This window comes from Triturus cristatus, chromosome 12 (genome assembly GCF_964204655.1).
Source record: "Triturus cristatus chromosome 12, aTriCri1.1, whole genome shotgun sequence".
Taxonomy (NCBI): Eukaryota; Metazoa; Chordata; class Amphibia; order Caudata; family Salamandridae; genus Triturus; species Triturus cristatus.
Window position 1 is genome coordinate 604,622,468 of NC_140595.1, and position 13,199 is coordinate 604,635,666.

The window sequence follows — 13,199 nt, forward strand, 5'->3', positions numbered from 1 at the left end:
AGCCAGTTGATCCCACCTGCCAGTGGACAGATACTGCTCAGGATTTACTGGATCTAGTCTGACACCTATGGAATATACTAATGTGAGGAATCTTCAGTTAGAAGTCTCTATCAGAAGTGCATTTGCAAGCACTGTGGGAGCCTCGAGGGCCTTCAAAATCAGTTAAGTCATGGATCATGACAAGGATGTTATGCTGCTGGGTGTTGTCCCTCAGCAGCCACTTCTATGCTTGCATGAGACATGATGGCCAGAACAGTTACGCAGGCAATTCCAGGATTCGTGTGATGGAAATGTCTCTAGGAATTTGCTTCCATAACGTTTTAGAAAAAGACCCCTGAATGTTGAGGATTACCAACTTTTCATCCATATTACTCAAAACGCACAAGCTCAAATTGTCAAAGGCAAGTGTGAAAGCATCAGTTGACCTATATAGTCCCTGCTTGGCTCTATCCAGCATTACATAGTTGAAGTCTATGTTCAGGTGCAAATTGGCTGCAAGCACCACAGTCGCTGCTGCGTAATCATCTGTGGGAAGTGTTTTGGGGTGTCACTTGATAAATTCCCATGCAGTTCCTTGCCATCACTTTGCAGGTGTGGGCACCTTGTCTCAGCAGAATGATTCTATTTAGTAATTGTAAAAGAATTTTCCAGACACTCTATGTAGGTGGTTCAACAATGTTGAGTCTACTTGATCTTGAGATGCAGGTATTGGAATCACAGAAAAGGTGACCATTTGTGGTGCTACGAGAATATCATCAGGGAATCCCTCTGTTCACATACTTGATCGCTTGCCATTGGTTCTACAGTGCCATGGTCCCAATCCACTCTTTGCCATCATTGATGTTTAGAGCAAGGATCATGCAGTAAAGGTTTTGACGAACAGAGACGCAGCACGTAAGATGAAGGTAAAGCCCAGTAGAGAGTAGTAGCGGAGCCCAATAAAGATACAAGGGCTAAAAAGAGCAGACCTGGGGACCATGGCGGGAAATAAGGACCAGCATATAGCAGCATATAGGCCCAACATAAGTAAGAGGGCCTGTTGAGAGTAGAACATGATTCCACTGTAGATTCAGGGAAGCATGGAGTGTACGTATGTAGTTCACGGTCTGAAACTACTGCAAGAATCTTCATAGCACAATCCTTTCCTTCCAGCACCAGGATGTGTCTCACTTGTTCTGACAGGTTTTCATTTGGCTGTTGTGAGAAGTTGGCTTGGTATATGCTGTCCACTAGTTAAAGTGGGCACCTTGTACCAGTCCAAACAACCCTTATTGATGATTAGGTTAAACACAACTTTTATTGGCAGCTATCCTAGTGGTAGCTATGGAGAGCAGCCTTCAGGCTAAGTCTCGAAGTCATTTATCCTGCAGCTTGTTTTACCAGATTAGAACCTCCTGAATGACCAAATGAAAGGAGAACCACACAAGAAATATATAAAATATATGTATTTATTACTAAACACTCTCGACTAACCTCTTTATGAGATTAGAGAACAAAGCACAGAATATTAAATCACTAGAACGACGGTAAATAGCACAATACACAGCGGGCTCCAGGGTGAGACCGGACCATATATTAAGAAAGTGGTATAACAACCACGACTTGACTAGACACAGAGCCTAGAACATGTAGAATCTCTGAGACCCCAAAGAACCACCCAATGTAGTGACACAGGGGACCCACGGAGGATGGGTGCAGTGTGTGAACACAGGCGCAAGCTCCGTACAACTCTATGGGAAAGTCGCGGTTGGAATTTTAAAGATTAAGGACACTTCGGAGAGGACTTTGAGCAAACCCTTTCAAACATAGAAGGTTCCAAGGCCAGCACCCTTGAGAATACTGAGGTACCCGTGTTACCTATCCCAAAGGAGCCGGGTGCATAGGGGTCAAGTGATGTCGGAAACCTTCACCGTTTTCAATGGCGTGATGCGAAAAAGTGCTGCTGCCAGGAAAATGAAAAGTGTCCGGTGTGATCCAAGCCTGGATCAGAGATGAGAGGAACCTGAAAGTAGAGGGGACAGAGTCTGGGTCACTTCACAGTGACCAGGGGTACGATAGACGAATGCCCACCGATGTCGGGTGTTTCAGGTGAGAAGAGGTGAAGCTTGACTCTGCAGCCACGGGCACCAGGAGATGTTGACGATGACCAAAGTCCGGCGGTGAGCTGTCCCACGAAGGACGTCAAGTGCTGGGGGGGTCAGTGTCTGAATTGAACACCAACAAGCCTTGGCAACTACAACCCACGCGGGCAGAGGAAAGATGCTTCGGTGAGGAACAGCAAGGTCCTGGGGACTCTCCAAGCTGTGGAGAGTCAGGGCACGTCTGGAGCAACCAGGAAAGCCCACTGAAAGTTAAAGTTACCTTCACAGGGACCCACAGCCCAACGGACCAGGGATTGCAAAGGGACCTCGAGCTGAATCACAAAATACCAGCCCATGGAACACTCGTGGAGTGTAGCCTGGAAATCTGCGGTGGAATTACTGCTCGGTGTCAGGACTACAAGTAGCCCAAAGCACAGCCTCAGGGATCGCCAAAAAGCATATGCTGCTGCAAAAGAAAGCGGTGCACTGGGGTTCGGGTTGCACGGTCCCCACGAGGGATAGGGGCCTCAGAACTGCTGAGAGCACAGATCAACCTCAGAAACCTCGGGAACCCACCTCCTGTGTTGCAAAAATCTTCGGAGTCCTCAGGAGCTCGGGAGATGAAAACTGGTCAGATCTGTTTTAGGTGCCTGCCTTGCAGGGAAGTAACTCCTTTACTCCAGGGGAGATTCTTCAGTCATCCAGCATCGTGCAGATCGTCAAAGTACTTGGTTTCTGTAGCAGAGTTTAGTCCAGGTAAAATCTAAAGTCCTGTAGTCAGGGGTTCCTACTTTATACCCAAGGAAGGGGTGAGACAAACTCTGTGGACCCACCTATGGGAGGGTCAGGAGAAGAGGGGTGGCTACACCCTTGTCCTTTGTCCAGTTTCGCGCCAGAACAGGAGCAAATGGCTCCTGCAACCGGTTTGATCTGGACTATGCACAGGGACACCAAATATGCCCCCAGTGCAGACATCAAAGCACTCTCAGAGTGCACCCACCCAGCCCCAATACACTAAAGCCTGTCTGGGAGATGGTCACACCTCCCTGTGACAGGAAACCTATTGTCAGGCCGTCCTCGGCTCGAGTTTCGTCCAGCAGCAGGAGGGCAGACAGCATCCATTTTGTGATGCCCAGGTTCTGGAAAGCTGGTACCGGGTGTACCAGTGTTCACATAAGTCCCTCTAGTAGGGTGGAATCGTACCTCCCACACCAGTTACTGGTGTGGAGGTATGATTCCAAGGTGTTCGATACCAAATACGACACGTTTCTAAACAGCCGTTTTAAAGTTAGCATTTACCGTGAGGTTATAATGCACTTAAAATATATATGGTTGGCTGCATCACAAGCAACCCTGGAAAATAGGTACCGAAGACTGTAGAGGGGCTCTGCTCATGCAGGTGCACCCTCTCACATAAAACCCAGCACCTTGCCTTCAGGATTGATAAGGCCTGCCATAGGGGTGACAGATAGGTCTATATGTGCAGTGATAAAGAATAGATATAGTGAACCTATATCTAAGTAAGGGGTGCATGCACCACCGTACATAGGCGGCTGTAGCAGACCTGTGGTGTCATTTTGAATGGTCTCCCAGGGGTGGTATAATACATGCTGCAGCCCCTGGGAGGCCTCTGGGGTACATATGCCCTGGGTATATAGTAGACCATATACGAGGGACCGATAAGGGTACCCCAGAATCCAATCTGGAGTGTACCTGAAGTACATGCAATCAATTTAGAGGAGAAAGCAGCTAGACGGGGGTCCTGGATAGCAGGATCCCAGTCAATCTAAGTCGAAAACAGTGAAACATCAGCAAAAAGTGGGGGTAACTATAAGAAGCAGATCCTACTCTCCAACAGCTGTTATGCATTTCCTCTTTTAGGAGCCTGGCCTAGAAATCCTTCCTGAGTTCTGAGTCAAGCTAAGGGTAGAGGTGAGTCTGTGTAGTGACACCTGCACAATACGAAACAGAGGCCTAGCCTGAGGAAAAACACAATGGGAGAGTAGCACATGGACCCAACCAAGACACAAGTACCAGAGGAGAGTACTGAAAGAACCCAATGTAGATACAAAGGACAGTGCTGAGTAGCACTGTGGTGTTGCCTGAACTGGACACATGGGCCTACAGAGAGTAGCACACAGATGCAATATGGATACAAGGACATGCAGAAAGGAAAAGAGGGCTCCAGTGTGGGTGCAAAGAGAATCACAGGGGCCCTGTGCAAATATAATGATCTGAGGAGTCGCATAGAGGCTCAACACGAATGCAAGTACCTTTAGAGAGAAGCTATGGGGTCCACTGAATACAATGACGAGCAAGGAGCAGAGTCCTATATAAATACAAGACCCTGTACAGGATGGAACGAGGGCTCAACATGAACACAAACCCCACAGGAGAGAAGCCCAGGGGCCAATGTGAACACAAGGACCTAGGGATGGCAGCACCAGGGCCCAACTTGTGTGTGAAGATTTGCAGACTATAGTACTGGGGACCAACCTGCATACGAGCAGTATCAGCATGGCGTGCCAGAGGATAACACTTATATTGACCTGCACATAACAACACCAATATGAATGAAGGAACAAATGAATGAGCCTATATAGCGCGCAGCTACTCAGAGTGTAAACCTTCACAACGCAGCATCCTCCTCATGAGATACTTTGCAGTGTAGCATCATCTCCAGGGTGTTTACCTGGACGTCTCCACCGACGCCTCCAACCTTAGGGTCTTCCTCCAGGATACGCAGCATTTCCACAGTACAGGCGGGGTCCAGCACGGTGTCGGAGTCGCACACCTGCAACAGGTAAACGAACAAAGAGGAAGATGCTAAGTCAGTGTGGTGATGACACCGTGTGATGCTTGCAGGCGGTTACAGGGAGACAGTTCAATGAGAAACCACTTCAATGAGAAGCAACCAGGTCACAGGCGGGGAGCTGCCAGGTGGGCCACAAGAAAGAACTAGCAGGGACTGTCTACACCAACTAAGACTGCATAGCCTCTCTGTAGCGAATGTGACCAGATATGGATGTAAAGTGGGTTAAACTAATTAAAATGTATCCTTAAAAAGAGTGGCAAGCAGGTACTTAATTTGTATTTTATTTTTTTATTATTTCCATAAAAACCCTGAAATGGCTGCCTGGATCCCAGACTGGGCAAATAAACACATAGCTACTTACTTCTAAACATATATTGCAACAGGACATTCTACAGTCATTTATCCTGCCTATGTAAGTCTTCTTGCAATCCACAAAGGAAAGATGGTGTCAATATCTCTCAGGCCTTGTGGTGGGCCCTGCCAATAGTCAATGCAGTGGACTTGAAATTTACAGTCGCAAAATCGTTGCACATACAGGATTATTCATTATTTAAATGTATGCAGCTGAGCAGCTCAAACTCACGCCTCCTGGCAATGGCAGACAGTAGTCACATGCCATGCAGTTCTTCTACTCAAAATGCCTCGAGTTCCTTTATTTATTATTCTCGTAAAAAGGTTTTTGCAGCAAGAGCATTTTCATGGCTGAAGGTTGAGGAGCAAGGAACTAGAAAAATACTGTGCTTGCAAAGGGAACCAAGCAAAGGCCAAGCCAATAGGTCTGGCTTTTAAGTGCCAACGCTTGTAAACACAGGCATTCTCACAAGCTCGTTACAAGCAATGTGTACACTAATAATGTTTACCACATTAAGGTCTGCCCTGTTGGCTTTGCCGATGTGGGAAAAAAGATTGCAAAAGAAGGATGGCATTCTGCATAAAATGCATATAGGAGATAAAGAATTGAATGTGATAAACATTGTCATTATTAAGCGTACTTTTCATAAGTAAGATAGTCGCTATGCATTCCATTGGGATTACTTACTGGAAAGTGGAACTATACATCAAATAGCCAATAGCATTAAATGGGACAGTATTACTCCTCTTGGTTGAGTCTAAGCCCAATCTATGTATATTTTAAAGAATTGGTAACAATACGTCTTCCAGACTAGCAAGACCTAAAAATTAAACATGTCTGCCTCATAGGGATATGACACTTTCTTTGGAGAATACTTTGGCCCAATTCTGCATAAAACAATATCCTACTTTGTCTTACAAAATGTCCTCATGTTCTCCTTTATCAGGCATGAGCAGATTCTTCCGTTCAGTGTTTTAGGTCGAGCCTGGGCAGCGCATGCGCTGCTCTGCGAGGCATGCTGTATTCAGGTAGGGACTTGAAGCTCCGCCCACTCTCCACCCATATTTTTCATTGGCTTGTGTCATTGTCCACTGTAAACTGTGGCTGTTCATTGATCAATAAGCTTAGTAGTCCCCCCTTAGTACCACCTTGTCTCATTGTAACCTCCCATGGCGTCCCCCCGTTATGCGTGTTGTTACTTGGTAGGCTTTAACTACAGCCTCCGAGCACTATTTTCTTAAACAGCTTTGTCCTGCCTGCTGTTGCAGGCAGGACACACTCTCTTCTAATGCTTTTTAAAAATGTGTATAGCACGGACACCAAATGCATTTGCAATGCAATAGGTCTCGCATTTGTGAGAGTTTAAACTATTGGCATTGTAAATGAAAATGCCTTTTATTCATCTGCTTTAAAAACAACACATAAATAAAAGGCATTGTCATTTACAATGCCAATAGCTCAAACTCTCTTAAATGCGAGACTTATTGCATTGCAAATGCTTGTTTTACTTGATATTCTGGCACTTGTAGTCTTGTGTTTATGATGAAGAATAATCTACAAGATCTAGAATGCAAAGACAGAAACAGGGTTTGATGATTTAGTCATCCCTGACATGAGGCTCATTGTGACCTCTCTGATATTATTTTGTCAGCCCCTATAACAAATCCATCTGTCCCTTTGACAGAATTTCACCATTTAATCCATTTTGTACATTAATCTGTTAACGCTGCTGTACACCACATTTGGGAGCACTACTAATGGACAAGTTACTTAAATTCGATAACGCCTTATCTGGTAGAGACAGGATCTCGCCCTAAATTCCTTATCTTAGAATCCTCCCCAGGTTCCAAACTGGATCTGGAAATTTTCCCAGCAGTACCTCTGGTGTCGGCAGAGGGCGTTGAGTGACTCTGTATTGATGTTGTCTCCCGGATATGATGATAACGGAGTCCATATAAGCCCGCTCCAACGCACGGATATCAGCTCCTTCTTTTCCGCGCCTGAGGAGGATTCTAAGATAAGGAATCTGCGGCAAACTGTCTCTATCAGATACAACCCTCTGACAACCATCAGCTGCACATTATGCAATGCTTCTTTGATACGCAACTGCCAGTGGTACCTTGATGCAGGGTACTATGTGCCACCTAATGCAGAGTTATTTATGGGTGCTAGGCTGTATTCACTGGTGTTTAAATGTGCGTGTGTTGGGTTCTTCCAGTTGAAACAACATTCATGTTAGTCGAGAGTAACGGGGTGGTGAAACTAGGGTAGTAGCTTCCATTAGTGCAGCGGCACCAGGGCCCAGAGGCCTGAGGGTCCCACTGAACACTGATTATTGCTGTATTTCACAGTTCAAACAGCGGCCAGAGGCAGGGCCGGACTGGCCATAGCGGACACCGGGCGTTTCCCCGGTGGGCCACGAGGATGGGGGGCGGTTTTGGGCCCCTGCAGGGCCATTTTTCTTACCGGGAGCCGGTAATATGGGCTCCCTGTAACAAAATTGGCCTAAACCGGCCCTAGTAAACAGCTCGGCTGCACCCCCAGGGGGCCGGCCGAGCAGTTTGCCAGGGCCAGTTATGGTCCCCAGTCCAGCCCTGGCCAGAGGGCTCATTTCCTTTGTTGCACTTGGGCCCATGACTCAATGGCTACGTCAGGAGTGCTTACAAAATTCATGGGTACCTTGATCCTGATAACAATGGGGAAGGTGTCAGTGAGTGTGTGCGTGTGTAGGGAGTTTAGAGATGTAGCTAAAAACTAACAGAATATTCTGTAACTATCTTGTGGGCCTTTCACATACAGGTAGCTGTATGTAAAATATAATGCACACACCTTAAACACAAAATAAATGCAAGTTGAAATAAATTTGTAATAAGTGCATTGATGTGCTTAATGGTGTCACTTCAGAGGTCTGTGTTTAAATGGGGTGTCACTGATTTGAAATTTGGTTGGTGCCCTGTGGAATAGTTGTATGTGCATTTATAGCGCTATGGGGTCCCAGCCTGATACTGAAAGCACTGTGAATACGTTAGTGATTAGTTAAAAAAATATATTATACACAGTATAAGAGACACTGCTCCTTTTTAAGCAAGCATTGGCTTTGCCAATAGGCCTGCTCTGACTGACAACATTTTGACTTTGCCAATGCTTGTTATGTTTTTCAATAGTTTTTTTGCAAAACTTTGCTGTTGAGGAAACTGCTGGGCCCTCATCAATGTAATAAAAACCATTGGCTAAAAGCAAGCATATTTTGTTTTAGTCTCAAAAAGCAGATATTGCCTGAGTAGTCCCTTGACGCAGCGCTGGTTTTAAGGCGGTGCAACTGGTGCAGTTTCACACAGCGCCAAGCTCGGAGGGGCTGTATTTTGAAATATCTTATGGGATTAAAAGTGCTTGCTGCAAAGAGCCTTGTGTGCTCAGCAATTTTCAGGCAATAATGAAAATGTCAAGATAACTCTGGTGTTTAATATAAATGCTGCAGTGATCTGAGTTATGTATAGTTGTAGCCTGTCTCATAATTGAATAGCACAAAGGGTTAATGCACCTGCTGCAACGCATGTGTAACATAATTGAATTTTATGTAGACCGCTCAGTGGGTTACACTTTTGTCACAGAGATCCTTTTGTTACTTGCAGCTCATAAGTTACAATTCCTGTAATATAGGAAAGTGAGCGATGAACGTGCATTAAAGAGATGCGTGCAAATTGCAAAGCATAGGTTTAGAACCTTATGGTTTCCCCCTGTCGTTTGTTACTCTGAGGTTACTAAAAGGGTTTGTTTGGGTAGAAATTAATTCTTAATAGAAAAGCCAAAGCCAACACCAACCATTGGGTTTCATTTTAAATGAATTTTTGCTTCTCCAAACCAAGCACTCTTAACCCCTTCAGTGCCCCGCCCTTTCCCCGCCCTGTGCCGGCCCTTTCATTAGCGGGCGGGGTTCATGACGAGATAGTCTCGTCATGGGCACAGCGTAACCGCGCTCCATGACGAGACCATCTCGTCATGGGCACTGAAGGAGTTAAAGTATATGGCCTAACAGTACAGCTGAAATGTGAATCCTACACCTTGTAGTACTCTTTGTCCTATGTAATATTTCCTATACATGAATTTGCAAACTTGTATGATGCATTGTCTCAGTATTCCATTGGAAGTATGTTTGTGTGATTTAAAGTGTTATGACACCCTACTTTGGTATGAGTAGCGCTATAAAAGAAATTAAATACATGTGAGTGAGAGGCTTTGTAGAGATGAGGTCACCCTTGGAGGGTAGTAGAGAAGGCGGTCTTGGGGGGGGGGGGGGGGGGGCACCAACAAAGATTGTCACACTGCATGCCACAAACGCTAAAACCGGCCCTGACTTTGTATGTGCTCCTTAAGAAAGGGAAAACTCTGTCGCTCACAGGAAAGTAGCCAATGGCTGAAGTGTGCTGATCCACTACCCCAAGCAGTGTGCTTTAGTGGTGGAAGAAAAATGTGAATGCCACAATAACATGTTAATGGATGAAGAAGGGTGGCAGAAAGCACCTATAAGTAAGCAGCGGCGTAGCATGGGTTGCCAGCACCCTGGGCAAGGCAAGTATTGCGTCCCCTAACACGTGGACCATTAGCATTTCCTGGAGCAAAATTTTTAAAGAAAAAGATAGCACAAATTGTTTTTCTTTTAAAATGTTGAGCCCCCTAAGAATTGTGCGACTGGGGCAACTGCCCCTGTGCCCCCCGCACGTTACGCTACTGTAAGTAAGTATATTACACACATCATTTTAACATCATCAAAAAGTCTGGGCTAACGCTAGATTTAAAAATGTATTACAGTATAAGATAGGATACATACTGAATAAGGTAGGCTGCCACAAAATGCGCAAAAAGGTTCAGTGTTAAATTGCTTACAGAGCTTTCAAAAGATATATTTTTAGTAGTAGGAAGTTAGACTATATCCAGTGCAAACCTTATTTTTTATAGAGGGTTCCATTAAAAGGAGGCATTCCAGAACTGGTAACATTCTTACAGTACCTTGCAAAAAGTATCACTCTTTGTCACAATGATTATCAATTAAAGACTACTCTGGCTCTCGAGCCTTCTTTAATTTGCCAATTAACCAAATGCATACATTTACATTTTGTTCGGGTAGCAGGCACCTTGGAGAGAAAGTTTGTTTCTTCTTTACCTGCCTGCAGCGGTGTAGCTAGACCTTTAGCTGCCTGTGGCGGTCCCTGTGCATGTAAGAGCGGTGGGTGCAGAAGATACCTGCGTCTGCCGCCCCGTGACAGGTACAGGTAAAAGGGAGGTAGGGAGGCCGCCGCCCCAAAACTCATGCCAGCCCCCCCTTTGCTACGTCACTGCCTTGCCGGACCCTTCTTTTGCTTCATAGTACAGGAGACCAGCTGATTCTTTTTCAGCCCAAGGCAACTCAAAGTGGGCGTTAACCTTTCAGGAACAGTTCTTTTTTTTTTTATCAAGTAGTTTGGGAACTGGTTTGGGAAAGTTAAAAAAGCTTGGGAATATTGTTCCCGGTAGATCTACTCACATTGACCTCTGGGATGGTAGGCAGAGAGTGCATACCCCTGAGGTACACTGAAGGTCCTTACTGGCCTTCTGCCTGAAATACCAGAATTCCACCTGGATCTATCCACTTGCTTGCTTGGTGCATTTCAGGGGAGGTCTTGGCACCAGTGCTAGTTCTTCCTAAATCAGGCCCTATGTGTATGTGCAATTGATTTCAGTTTTGGAAATAGAGTAGGCACTTTGCACAATTGATTCCTGGTAGGGTGTAGTAATTGTTCAGTAATTAGTATCAGGGGAGCAAATGCAAATATTTGTAAAGACTGTGGACAAAGGATTCTCAGCGGTTGCATTTTCTGCCTAAAGAGTCTTTTTGAGACTCACCTCACAGTTACCTTGGGTACTGTATTGTGCATTTTACATTTCAGCTTACCCCCATATTTTGTCAGTTTTTCTCAGTGCTATCCCGTTTACTTTGATTATTTGCATGTTTTCAGAAAAACATTTTCTGGCCAGTTTTAATGGTTTGTTATTTTCAGTTTCATCAAAGAGCTCTGCCTTTCTAGCGAATTTGTATATTGCTCCTAAAGGAGGTTTCTTGATGAATAAAAATTCTTAATGCATAGATATTATGTTAATTTGTAATTCTAGACACTGTGCAACTTGCGCCTTGATCGCTGCTATACAGCGCGTGATCAACGTGACCCATTAGGCTGTTGAGATAGTCTCACCATAGGAAGAGCAGGATCCTGGATCCCTAACGTTGACTCAAGTGTGATCTTGCCTAAGTCCCGTGTGGTCACAGGTTCTTGAAAAGTATGACTCACTGAGCGCCACTATCATGAATACAAGATTCTATATCTCGTTATTCGCTGCTATGACGTAGCAACAGTGTGAAATAAATGTTGTTACCCACTTTTGCTAGGATATAATGAAATCTAGGCTGCTCTGAAAGGGCTCTCTGAGAGACTGTCAGTGCAGTGCTGCTTCTAGTACAGCTTTGGGGAGGAAGGGGTTGGAAAGAATCAGGGGCGTGGGGGCCATTATATATTTCTATAATTGGAAAAAGAAGGAGACACTATGTGTGGCTCCCCTGTTACTCCTCTACCCCTGCATAGCAGATGAAGGCACTTGCATATGATCTGGATAGGATATATATATATATATATATATATTTATGAGGCAGCACCTTTTTGTATATATGAAATAAAGAAAATCCTGGCAACAGCAGAGCAAAGTGTTCGTGTTCCTATCTTCGGTGCGATGATGCACTAGGGAAAAGCGGAATCGATATATATTTGTGTATATATGTGTGTGTGTGTGTGTATATATATATATATGTGTGTGTGTGTGTGTGTGTGTGTGTGTGTGTATATATATATGTTTTTATATATATCTATATGTGTGTGGGTGTGTGTATATATATATATTCACTTAAAAAACCATAGGTTTCACACATGTTATAGTTAGGTGGACATTTCACTCGTAAAAAACCAATGAAATTCCACCGTTATAGTTAGTTCAGATAACTATAACTCGCGCGCCCGCAATCCAGTGCTCATGTCGCCGCATATTACATCACTCATGACCTGGTCAGTGGCATCACTCATGACATCATCCTTGTGATAGAGTGGCGGCCGCGCGAGTTATAGTTATCTGAACTAACTATAACGGGGGAATTTCATTGGTTTTTTACGAGTGAAATATCCACCTAACTATAACATGTGTGAAACCTATGGTTTTTTAAGTGAATTTGCAAGGTTTTTTAAATGCTAATTCCTAACTATAACGTGTGTGAAACCTATGGTTTTTTATGTGAATTTGTACGTTTTTTTAAATGCTATGTTATGTATGTATTATTTATTTATTTTTTAAATATTTTTCACCGGGCGCGCACCGTGCGCGCAACCCGCAATTTTTTGAAAAAAAAATAAAATGTTTTTTCACTCTTCGGGGCCCTTTAGGGACCCCCTGACAAAGGCTAGGGGGTCAGGAACTCTCTACCCTGCCCCCTTTTCACGTTCGCCACCTCTCTTTTTCACTCTCGCACCCACAACAAACAAAATGGCGGCCGACACTTCTTGATTTCGACCGATTCGAACGTTGACTGACATGTAACCACCAATCAGAATTACGCTTGCGCACGTTAGGGTGCGCGCACGGTGCGCGGCTATAGATATTTATGTGCTTTTAACTGCAATTTTCTCAGGAAATACTGAACAGATTGACTCCATACATGCAAAAGGCACTTCCCTGACCTGAGGACTACCTCTCTGCCAAATTTCAAGTAATTCTGTTCAGCCCTTTCGGGCTGTACCTTCGGCTAAAGGTCCTATGGGAAAATGCATGGGGAAAACGCGTTTTGGGACCCCCCTTTTTTCTCGGCCCCCGCTTGACGAATCACCCCGAGACTTTCAGGGTAGGAGCTGAACGGAGCGCCCCATTAGTTTTGAAA

General features: G+C 44.8%; 1 protein-coding gene across 1 annotated transcript in view; it reads right to left on the reverse strand.

Annotated features, from left to right (window-relative positions):
- Positions 1-13,199, reverse strand: part of HAS3 (hyaluronan synthase 3) — a 79,536-nt gene that overhangs the window by 15,174 nt on the left and 51,163 nt on the right. The window contains exon 3 of the mRNA XM_085639556.1: positions 4,774-4,875. Coding sequence (XP_085495682.1) covers positions 4,774-4,875 — 102 coding nt within the window. The remainder of the gene's footprint in view (positions 1-4,773; positions 4,876-13,199) is intronic.